The sequence below is a fragment of the Sphaeramia orbicularis genome, chromosome 17 (assembly GCF_902148855.1).
Source record: "Sphaeramia orbicularis chromosome 17, fSphaOr1.1, whole genome shotgun sequence".
In the NCBI taxonomy this organism is placed as follows: Eukaryota; Metazoa; Chordata; class Actinopteri; order Kurtiformes; family Apogonidae; genus Sphaeramia; species Sphaeramia orbicularis.
The window spans coordinates 3,976,941-3,989,098 of NC_043973.1; the positions used below are offsets into that span (position 1 = coordinate 3,976,941).

General features: G+C 39.7%; 1 protein-coding gene and 1 pseudogene across 1 annotated transcript; one reads left to right on the top strand and one right to left on the bottom strand.

Annotated features, from left to right (window-relative positions):
- Positions 1 to 1,595: 1,595 nt before the first annotated feature.
- Positions 1,596 to 2,471, top strand: LOC115436711 (MICOS complex subunit MIC26 pseudogene; annotated as a pseudogene).
- A 1,251-nt stretch (positions 2,472 to 3,722) lies between these two features.
- On the bottom strand, positions 3,723 to 11,949 carry LOC115436709 (eukaryotic translation initiation factor 3 subunit F-like). Its single transcript, XM_030159624.1, has 8 exons — positions 11,780 to 11,949; positions 11,248 to 11,318; positions 8,725 to 8,804; positions 8,496 to 8,633; positions 8,315 to 8,406; positions 6,991 to 7,127; positions 6,676 to 6,789; positions 3,723 to 3,883 (listed from the first exon to the last, which is right to left on the bottom strand). The coding sequence occupies exons 1-8, from the start codon at positions 11,889 to 11,891 to the stop codon at positions 3,806 to 3,808; spliced, it is 822 nt and encodes a 273-aa protein (XP_030015484.1). The 5' UTR covers positions 11,892 to 11,949; the 3' UTR covers positions 3,723 to 3,805.
- Positions 11,950 to 12,158: the final 209 nt, after the last annotated feature.

Consider the following 12,158-nt stretch of genomic DNA (forward strand, 5'->3'; position numbering starts at 1 on the left):
CCCATTTTTTGTAAAAGTATAGTTTGGTAATGTAAACATTTTCATGTAATTTTACTTTTTTACACCAAAAAACAAAGAGAGAATTTGGGGTTGTCATTATTTATAGGTTATTATGATAATATTTTTCTGGTTCTGACCCACTTCAAATCTAATTGGACTGTATGTGTCTGTATGTGGAACCTGAATTAAAATGATTTTGACACCACTTATTAGTTTTTCTTCACTTTTGTTCAGTTTGTGTCTTATTTTGTCCATGTGATTTATTATTAATTCTTGTTTTTTTTTTTTTTTATTAGTTTAGGTGTTTTTGCTCATTTTGCTGTTTATTTTATTCTTTTACTTTATTTTATGTAAATGTTTTGCTTATTTTTTCCCCCACATTATTATTTTGTAGTTTAATTAATATCTTCAGTGTAATTTTTTGCATTTCACAAATTTCATCCTGTGGGCTGGATTGGACCCTTTGGTGGTCTGGATTTGGCCCCTGGGCCACATGTTTGACACCTGTGGTCTATACCAATAAGAAAACATAAAACAAACGGTGCTAAATACTAAAGAATAAAAGCAATAACCATGAAAATAAAAAAAAAAAAAAGTCTAAATATTAACCCTTTCATGCATGAATTATGAGAACCTTAGTCAGGATTTTTTTCCTGAATGTTTTTATTCCTCTCTAGGCATGAAAAAAAAAACAATGCGTTTGAAATTTTTTATGAACCTATTTTTAATGGAGTTACAAAAATGTCCACTCAGCTGGACACCATGTGTTTAATTTTTGAAGCAAAGAAACATGTCTTCAAAATCCATTGTCAGAAAGTGATATATATGTGAAAACTATGAAATAAAAACATTTTTCATGCAGCTAATCTGATGTTTTCTCATATTTTAATATACTCTAATGCTAGTTATTACTCACTTCATGAAGATAATATGCAAAAAAAAAAAAAAAAAAAATTGTTTAAGAAAACTGTTAATTACAGTCTAATAACAATTAACAATTGATTTACACTCAAACATGTTACTGCAGATCATGTTTATCAAAATCAGCAAAGTTACAGTAATAGTATGAATTGCAGTGTATGAGATGGTGCACAGGGGTCAAAACATGGTATTCGAAATCTCTCTGATGGGACATTTTAGTGACAATTTGGCAGATTAGTGTTGCTAAATGACCCACATTTGAACTTTTAAATTCAGTTTTGATATAAAAGATTATCCAAAACAAGGAGTTACTTTATATTGAAATAAATGTTGGAATGGCAGTCAATTAAAGTTCGCTCTCTGATGGGACATTACTATGTTTTGAACCATAAGTGTCCACTGTGTTGGCTGATATGCAACTAAACAACAAAACCCATGAATATATAAGAGAACAGCTGGAGAATAACTGTCTACAGTAGTGACCAGTGTGCATGAAAGGGTTTAAACAAACAAAAGTAACAAAAAATAAACAATTAGCAAAAAATACTAAATTAGCCAACAAAAAAGGTAAATTAACTTTGAACTAAAACTAACCAGACCAATAGCTCCTCCACTGACTTTGGCAGGGGGAGCAGAGTTCTGCACAACAGGTGTCCGTTTCGCCTCCGGCAGTTCTCAGATTGTCCCTCCTCGGACACCGTACTGAATGCATGGCCCGCAGGGATCATGTTGAAGGTGACAGGTAGAGCCATGCCGGGGGCGCTGACTTTGTCTTCGTTCACCGTGTTTGCTGCCGCCGGTGACGGGGACAAAGCAGAAACGGCAGCCACGCCGTTAACCGCGAGCGTGGACGAGCTGTCTCTGTACACGGTGCCCCAGCGGAAGGCCCACTTTGTGGAGCGTGAAGCGGGTCAGCTGGAGCAGACTGTCGCCGCCCTGCGGAGGTTCGTAGAGCCGTGCGCGTCCTGGTGTCAGAGCACCTACGGCCGGGTCAGACCCAGAGTCCAGGGCGCAGTCCGGTTTGGGAGCGACACCTACGCCTACCTGAAGAACCCACCGGCGGACTTCTACCCACGGGCGGGAGTGATCGGCTTCACGGGCATCCTGGGACTGTTTGTGGCTCGAGGCTCCAGGGTGAAGCAGCTGCTGTACCCTGCGGGCCTGATGGCGGTGAGCGCCTCCCTCTACTACCCGGAACAGGCTGCGGCCATCGCCAGGTCAGCCGGGGACTCGGTGTATGAGCGCACCGTGCAGGGCTACGCCGCCGTGGAGAAGTTGATCAGGCCTCAGCAGGACACCAAGAAAGGCACCGACTCTGAAACCAAACCTTGATCTATATATATATGGATGACTTCTGTGCACCAGCTCAGCTCAGCAATAACAAATCAGCTCTTCTGACGCCGTCACTTGACATGTGTGACTTCCTCATGCCCACTTTTTGCACTAAGCTTCAGAACTAACTCAGGCCGGGCAAGTGTTTTAACATGATTTATGCAACTACTGAACTGACTGTATATTTATGATCTAATAAAAGTCCATTTGTCTTAATCTAAATCTTAAAGTTGTCTTAAATAAAAAGGTAATTCAAAGTCAAACAAGGATGTTTAAAAGGAAGATAGTTTTGATTAACCTCCTCAGACCCAGATATGGGTTTTCTGTCCACATTTGTGGACAAGAGTTTCACAACTTTATACAAAAAACAAAAAAACTGTCCACCACAAAGGACATTCCATAAAAATTTGAAAAACTGCATCTGAAAAAACTGTTTCCAATACAGGCACTTATTTAATAAAAAACAAAAAAAAGCTTGTACTTTGCTGACATTTCCTGGGTCTTAGGAGGTTAACTCATGACTGAACTTCAATATGTTGCGCCAACCTGAAATGAAGAAAGCCTACATTTAAACCTCGGTTTAGTGGATAAGCCTAAACACTGATTAAACATGATTCTGTTGTATCAAAACTTTATATTCCAGATTAAAACCATATCCAGTTTTAGCTTTAAAGGTGCGGGACACTTTCATGACCAATTTTTTTTTTTTTTAATCAAATCTGTAAAACCTCAGTCATATCCTCAGTATCACGAATCTGTACTACTTTCTGTGATTACTCACCTGAATCTCTTGCATTACAGTGGACAGTTTCAAAGTGCCATCCACCATAAACAAACCATGTGTTCACAGAGTTGGGAGGTAACTCGGGCATCTTCGGAATTTTGGCTGAAGTGCAGAAATGGCTGGAGGGATACGCACAGAGGGAAGGAAGCTCCCGCCGTTTCTGCGTTGTGTCTTTAGCAGCTGCCGCTGCCACACAGCGGCGCAAACCGGCGTTTCCCACAATGCATGTCACGACAAAATTCTGAAGATGCCCAAGTGACCTCCCAGCTCTGTTTGTAAACATATGGTTTGTTTATGGTGGATGGCACTTCGAAATTGTTCACTGTAATGCAAGAGATTCAGGTGAGTAATCACAGAAAGACTTACAGATTCATGATGCTTAGGATATGAATGAGGTTTGACAAATTTGATGAAAAATTGGTCACGAAAGTCTCCCGCACCTTCAAACTTGATAAATGTGCCCCTGACCATGCATTAAGGATAAATTATGACATTTCTCAATATCTAATCTGCCAGCGAACAATTTATAAATCAAGATTAAATGAGTAGAACCTGGGCTCTAATGATAACTACGTCTTATCTGGCAATGTCAGACTTGACAACTTTGTACAGATTAGTAGCCAAATTGTATTACTTGTAATTGCAAAGTAAAAACACTCAACTGAAGGTGAACAAACACTACATGGCTGGTTAATATTTTTATTCATCTCAGCCAAAAAAAAAAAAAAAAAAGTACAAAAATTAAATATGATTCACTGAAAAAAGTCCTCAGAGCAGCACCAGCTTCTCGTTGAGAGCAATCTGTGCTTGGGTGAGGTTGGCCAGGTAGGTCACCATCAGCAGGTCCTGGAAGAGGCAAATACAGCACAGCATCACTTATTTATACACCCCTGTTCAGTTATGTACAATGAGTCCAAGACTAAAACATTACAGGAACACTAAAACAAAAAAATATGTCATAAGACTGCACAAACCAGAGTCCCAGCAATACAAAGCAACGCAATTTAGCACTTTCTGTCCTCTGCAAGTGTGTCAAACATAAAATGCCTCTACAGATGTGACAAAAGAAAAAGCCAACATAAAGTGTTAATAAGCAGTTGGTACACCACATACCACCAGAACTGACTGATCCTAAGTCTGTCAGCACCCTCCTCCCAAATTATTTGAGTTTTTCCTTAACTTTGAGGAGTGCTGTTAACCAATGTACATGCATGATGGTCAAACATCAGTCGACCACAATTTTAACCGTGTTGCTTAGGCCTCACATAGGGCTGGGCAATAAAATGCTAAGGATATATATCGCAAAATAACTTTTCCTCAACAGAAATATGAGACATGCTAGATACAACTTTGATAGAATTCATTCGTCCACGTTTTGACAGACATAAGAACAGCCAATCATAATTACACAGCGATGCACCGAACCAATCACATTAGAGCAGTGGTTCTTAACCTGGGTTCGATTGAACCCTAGGGGTTCGGTGAGTCAGTCTCAGGGGTTCGGTGGAGGTCAAGACACACACCCGACTCATTAGTCAGGCGTGTGTGTCGGGCTAGGTCTGTGTGTATAAACAAACGGCTTCGGAGACTCTTTCTCTGATTGACATCCAATATACACGGTGTATTGTTGTTGCTTACAGCACTACAACACAATCCGGAAGTGTTTATAATCTCTTCCACTCGTCTGACAATGAATTATTTGAGTATTTTCCACATCGATGTTATGACTTTTGCTACTTCCTGTTAACCACGGAGGCAGCCATGTGTAGCGTTTGTTTACATTTTTCGGTCACCGCACTGGTCAGTTACAATCACGTGACGCCCGACGCACCGTCACGGATGGAGAAATTGTATCACGCTAAAGCCGTCAGTCACACTGATTTGCAGTAAATATTCATTATTATTGTAGCCTGATGGAAATTAGATGATGGGTGTGTGTTAAAATGTTAAAAATGATAAATAGCATAAATACAATAAGTTCATTATTGGAATACATAAGGTTAAAAATTAAAACCATTTCAGTGTGCTAGTTTTAAAAAAGGTCATGTCTTTGTGAAAAGGTATGTAATTTGTTGTGAGTTCATGCACTGTATTGGTTTTGTTCTTTGAGCACAGTGATGTTAATGCACGGTTCATTTTGTGCACCAGTAAAACATGTGTCTTGAATTTGAAAAAAATAATATTTTATTTTTTAATAAAGAAGGGTTCGGTGAATGCGCATATGAAACTGGTGGGGTTCAGTACCTCCAACAAGGTTAAGAACCACTGCATTAGAGCCACGTCAAGTTAGACTGAAGCACACAGCACAGGCGTAAGAGCCGCCACAGCACACAAGCTAATGTTTGGGCTGCAGCGGGAGGTAATGAGTGTTCCCTCAGGAGAGAATCTAACTGAGAACACCAACGACCAAGTTACTGAAAAGTAGGGTGTAACAGTGCGCTCGTTTGTACCGAACTGTTTGAGTTCAGGGCCTTAAATACAATACAGAGGTGTACCCAATGAATACATGTAGCCTATGTGATGAATGCAAACACTCACCTTTCCACACAAACCATTTTGGAATGAAGATTTTATTTATTTGGAGATGACCAACAAATGTAATGGTCTGTTTTGTTTGTGTTCTCTTTTAAAACTTGAAAGCTTTTGCCTGCTGGTCAGACTTTTAGTTTAGTTTTAAATATATGGACCTGTTTTATTTAACTGAAACAGACGTATAATGTTCTTCAGCACATCTGTCATGTTCAACCTCTGACAGAAAATACATCAGATTTAAATCAAAAATAACCTTCTGATGTCTTCACATCTATCTTATGAGGCCCACCAAAGGGTCCAATGTGGCCCCGTGGGATGAATTTGGGAAATGCAAAAATGACACTGAAGACATTAACAATCAAGGGTGTTGAACTCATTTTAGTTCAGGTTACACATACAGACCAATGTGATCCCAAGTAAAATAATAACATAAAAACCTATAAATAATAATGACTCCAAGTTTTCTTCTTGGTGTAATGTGAAGAAAAAAACATTACACCATGAAAGTATTTCCAGTTACAAACTATCCTTTAACAATAAAATATGAATAATCTGAACAAATATGAACAACCTGAAAATTAAGAGCAATTTTAACAATATTCTGCCTGTTATTAAATGTTTTGTGTATTTGTAGATCCACTGTGATCTGTATGTTACATTAGTAAAACGAGACGTAATATTGTAGAAATTGTTCTTATTTTAGCTCCCAAATTTTAAACAATATTATACCTGTTACCAAATGTTTGTGTAACATTGTGTGTAATGCACATGTACCAATGATAAGTTGAGGCACAATATTGTTAAAACTGCACTTATTTTTCTTATGAAATTTCAGTTTTTTCAGGTTATTCACATCTTTTTTGTGAAAGGGTAGTTTGTAAATGAAAATATTTTCATTATTGAATGTTTTTTATTGCATGAAAACAAAACAAAGAGAAAAACTAGGAGCTGAGATTATTTATAGATTATTATATTATTATTTTACTGGTCCGGCCCACTTGACATCATATAGGGCTGAATGTGGCGCCTGAACTAAAATGAGTTTGACGTCCCTGCTTCAAATTGTCAGCAGTCTGTAGCTTTCTAGGTGAGATGTCAACACTTACGTTGATGTTGGAATTGAGCATGTTCTCGAAGTCCTCGGCTGAGATGGTGGGGACCTTATTGACCAAGTCCATCAGGAAGCGGCCCACACTGTTATCTGCTGTCACCTTACCAGACTGAGACAAAATGAAAAGAATGAGCTCGCCAGTCATTATTAATGTTAAACCTAATTACTTCATCAAGGTCATCCAGAGGCACAAATGACGGACGGAGTTAAACAGCAGGGATGTGATTAAGTTATGGGCATGACTGAACTGTTTGTACATTATGACCTTACACTTATTAAATCTGAGTGACAAAACTATTCCAGTACTCACCAGCACATCATCAATATAAGAAAGAACGGTTGTCAGCATGTCCTGTACCCTGGCTGCAGATCCGGCCACCTGGGACAGGTCAGAGGTCAACCCCTTGGTGCGACTGGGAGCTAAACGTGTCCGCTGGAGTAGGTCCACTGCAACACAGCGGGGTTAAATGATGATGCAGTGAATACTGACTCAAAGAGAAGATTCTTTCAATCACTATGACTGAATACCATCATTATTCCAAGTATGTTCAAATATTCAGACAGGATGATTTTCTTTCCATTTGAGATATACCGATATTACCACGTCAGGAGAGTTATTCTGAAAATGCATGTTAGTGTTTTTACTGCAGGTTTTTCACATAGCTTGCCATTTACGGGCTGCTGTGACTGAGACAATGATCCTCTGTGGAAGTAGAGCTGGGTGCTTAAAAGGAAAGCCCACAGAGGATATCAACAGGTTTTTGGATAGACACATTTACTGAAAAGTTGACCTTTTCAAGAAGGGTGTTCAAGGAATGCAAGGAGGCTGTGTTCACATAGTTGAATAAATGCCACCAGTGGAAACTGAAAGGAATTGTCTTTTTAATCCGAGTATCTACAAAGTAAAAGAAAGTAATTGTAGTTTTACCTTTTTTTAGATTAGTGTTAGAAAGTCACATTTCACATTACAGTTTTTGTTAGCTTTTATGCCCACCTGTAAACTGTATTTTCCTCTCCACATCATAACAAAGTATATGGCATTAATCATCATGTCCCTGTCAGTAGGCCTTTTGTTGGAAGCCACACCTTGAGCAACACAAAAGCTCAACGTGGCCCAGAATCCTGGTCACTTTGAGTACAACTGACCGATTCTGTCCTTTAAATATAATGTACTGACTCTTTCTAAATCCATTCCGTAAAGATGTGTGAGTTGGGTCACTTTGACGCCCTCCTACTGGGTAAAATGCACTTTGCATCGTTTGTAGCTTTCATTTCACTTTCACTAAACTCAGCCTAGTCCATACATTTCAGGTTACTCTATTGTTCCCTGTACACACATAATCCTGATCAGATAATTACTCTGGACAGAAAGATCATTTTCTCCCTTGTACAAATTAGTGGAATATAAATTTTCATTAGCCATGCAAACAGCCTACGTCTAATAAATTACTTTGTGTTTACATGGCACATAAAATGCATATAAACATTAGCTGCTGTCATATACACCATTAGCAGTTTGACAGCTATATTTTCCATGACCAGTTGGAGAAAGAACAGTTTCCTGATTCTAGATATTTAGAAATGAATCATGTTGTTTTCAAACAATCATCTTAATTTATTCTCTGTATTCTTACCGCCTATCCTCTCAGTGTCGTAGTAGATATACTTGACAGTCAACGGGGTGAACATCACACCAACTGTCTTTCCTGGCACACCCATCTGCGCACTGTGTGGGAGAGTTACACAAACACATTATTACACACAGTCTGTAGCCGCTCAGACAAAGATGACAGATAGACCGATGGATCAGCCAACCTGACGTAGGCGCGAATGTTCATCTTGCCGCTCTGCAGGGCAGTGTCCACAGTGAGGTGAATGGGGTTGGAGGCCTCACGGCTGTAGTACTCATGGATGAGCACTGAATGTTCTGTGATGTCGAAGCCAGTGGCGTACCTGTCGGGAGTAGGCGTCACATAAGTGAGAAAGGGCTAGATTTTGTCTTCAACATTATATTTTCTACAGTAAATATTATGTGTTGACTCACCATCCAATGATGACCTCAGTAGGCGACACCCTCTTATGGAGCTCATACATGTTCTTGGCAAACTCCATGTCCACAGCAACCTGAGCACAAAGGCCAAATTTATTATACTTAAGTAGACTACAGAACAAGAAAAAAAATGGTTCAGCTGTGAGGAATGTGCTTCTCAATGAGACTGGTGATACATAATGCAATTATATATATTGCATATATTGCAACATTCTTCTTCTCTTCCTGTCCCCCTCCCACAACCAAATCCACTGAAAAAGTTCCACTACATGACCACGTGTACTGTGTTTATAATGTCTTATGTATGTGCTTGCATTATCTCCACTGTAATTCTTTTGAAGGATTTGTGTTGGGCGCATGCGCACGCAACGACCGGCAGTGAGCGAGAGCTTGCTGCACAACAAATCTACCCAAGGGTACAAATAAAGTCACCTTGAACCTTGCAGTGTTTCCTGTATAATTGATCTCTTGGTGTGGCGGTGTGTAATCCGGGGAGGTCAGCCATCCTACTTATAATACTATGGGGGGTACGGGCCATGTGTAGCATACCTCACAATGGGTATACGCGGCATTGACCGCAGAAGTGAAAGTCAAACTTAATGCTCTTTTACCTTTTCCTTACCTCCTGAATCTTCACAAACTTTCATTTCATTCATTTGCAAACTCTCAAAAGCAGAAATGCTGTATTGTGTGATGATCGAAAACATCTAACAATGAGTGGTTATAATGTATTCGGACCGATCACAGAGTTTCTTACTCAGAGCAATCTAGTTGGGAGAAAGATGACAGCTGCTAGCAAATTTGACGCTGTGCGCTCATGTTTATTTAGTTGTGGTGCATCAATATCCGCTTTAAAAAGGTAGAACACCGCATATTTTGATACTTTTAAACCTCATTGATGTAATCTCCTTGCAAATTTGTAGTCACCAAGACCCCCCACAACCAACTAACACAAAAAATGCGGTCGGCCCCCTAACTAACCACTGCGCAATCCATTCACACCAATTGGCTGCATAGCTTTTATTGAGTAAGGCCATTCTTCTCCCACAGTTCAGACTGTCATACAAGCTTTGGGAGAGTTAACTTGTGAATTGATGCAGTAAGCACACTCTGATCACAAGGTAAACTGATGCACCTGTAAAGACTACAGCTGACATTCACACAGGTAAATACAGTTCGAATTTAAACTTTTCACTTCATGCTCGAATGAATATTTGAAGTTCAAACAAAAGATGACAGCCCTAATAAGTACTGTTGTGAAATTAATTTGCACAAAATAATTGTAGTTATCGTGAAACCGCGATTATTTCTCTGCCAATAATTGTAGCACCAAAATCTGTAATCGTTACACCTCTATTTTGAGGTGTATGCTAGTTGAGTCAACAGGGATGAAGCCCATCAGTCCTGGTTATAACAATTCTGGCAAATTCATAAAAAATTGCTAATCAAATACTTACTGTCCAGCTGTGTATGAAACCTTGTTAATTTCTCAAAAAGTCCAATAGTAGATATTCTATGTTCTACCTACAGGTATGTCTAGACCTGAATAATTGTATTAACACACCAAAGTCCTACAGTAACATCAGTGGGCTGGGCAGTTAAGGCAGCAAAAAATTGCCATTACTGTCAGGTGAGTTCATTTCAATTCTGGTCCATGCAAGAAAAGCCTTAACCAATATAAAATTGTAAGAATGTTCTCAATATCACATGCACTTAGTTTTAGGTGAGACTTTCTTCAGTAGCAAAAACGCAGAAACCCTTACGAACTCTTTCAGAGACTCATGTGATTCACGCTGTCTTACAATTTCTTTGTCATGCAAATTATCCTGAACTACTCTTGACTCACACCCACACCTGACCATTCAGCTCCTTCTCACCTCCTCTCAATCAACTTTTCAAATTCATGCCATGGGTGGAGCAGACTACTACAATGCAAACGGAAGGCAGGCTGATTTTAAACAAAGAGAATAAAACCCCTGTTAACTGAATTCAATCATGCTGATCACACCAACAGGTTACATAACACAGTTCCCTTTCTCGTCCAAAAACAGAATCATAGAGATCTGAAATAAGTACAACATATTTGTGTTTTCCCATGTACTCATAAATATTTCCAACATTATATTTTAGTATTTTGTGTCATTACATAAACAGAAAAAAATATATTGAAGTGCAGTCTGTCTTGGCAAGTATATAGTTCAAAATGGAAGAAGAAAAACACCTATTTTGATTAACTCATTTTATATTATGTACAGAAAATACAGTCCATGGCTAGATGTATTGGTGCTGACTATATAAAATGACTTGGATCGAAACATGACATTTTGGTTATAATTATACAACCCCAGCCGAGATTAAGATTAAATGATATTTGTTTTTCTAGGTCAGGTGTCACCAACCCTGGTCCTCGAGTGCTCTAGGTGGACATGTCCTATCGCTCAGTGATGAGTAGTGAACTATTAAGTATTTTCTCTCTTCAATGACTTCTTACTAATGTAAAATACTTTAAATACACACCTCATCTTCAGATTCATTGTGGGGCACAGAGAAGCAGTTGGTCACTTCAATTGAGTGCTTGTCAATGGTACCTGAGAAAGCGAGAAGTTAAAAACTTTGCATTACTATTCATCTTATTTGGCCGTCTTAGCATTGTTGGCTAGCCTAATATGATGATGCGCAGGAGGCTTAAAGCATGAACGAATCGTCAAAACAGCTGGAAAATGCTACTATAAGCTCCAATAGCAACAATCAGTCCTGGTTTCAACATGTCAGAGGATATCACAAAATTGTTCAGGTGGAGACAGTAAATCATAAACAATGGAATTACTAAATTTTGGGATGATTAGGAGGGTAAACCAGCTGTTTTAAGCGATGGTGCTAGCAGCGGCTAGCTGTGAGTTAGCCAGATGTAGCTAGTTAGCCCTTAAGCTAAAGCAAGCCATAACGCATTAGCGCTTACCAAAACTGCTGCTAATTGCTAGCGACCGACCACATGCATTAACAGGAGGCCAAACCCCGGATAAATTCACCAATAAGAGGCTCAGCTTACCCAGTAGAGTCCCAATCACTCTACTCGCTCCTTCATTTCTTCTTTCGTATGAGTCGCTAATAGAAGCGAGAACGACGGGGTGAATTTTCACCACTGGCCCGAACACCGACATGTTGGTAAACTACAGACTAGAACCGAAAGGACCGGCTGCGGCCTGGGGCGGAGAAGGCGGGGCGGAGGGGAGCGCGTACAGTGACGTAATCGGAGTTTATTAGCCAATCGTGAGGTGGGCACCCAGGCCTGGGGGCTGCACCACAGACGGAGCACCGGCTTCAGCCAGTGGGCACTCTGCCCCCTAGAGGCGGGAGGGCGAACTGCGGATAGGTGAAGAAAGTAGAATCCTTCTACTGGTAGAGATGACAGTGTACCGTGACCATGT

Bases quoted from the DNA above. Each gene is read 5' to 3' on its own strand.
- LOC115436709 (XM_030159624.1), bottom strand. From the start codon at position 11,891: ATGTCGGTGTTCGGGCCAGTGGTGAAAATTCACCCCGTCGTTCTCGCT. The intron at 8,805-11,247 runs GTGTGTATTTAA...CTTTGTGCTCAG, and splicing joins ACAATGAATCTGAAGATGAG to GTTGCTGTGGACATGGAGTT. The intron at 8,407-8,495 runs GTTGGCTGATCC...TCTCCCACACAG, and splicing joins AACATTCGCGCCTACGTCAG to TGCGCAGATGGGTGTGCCAG.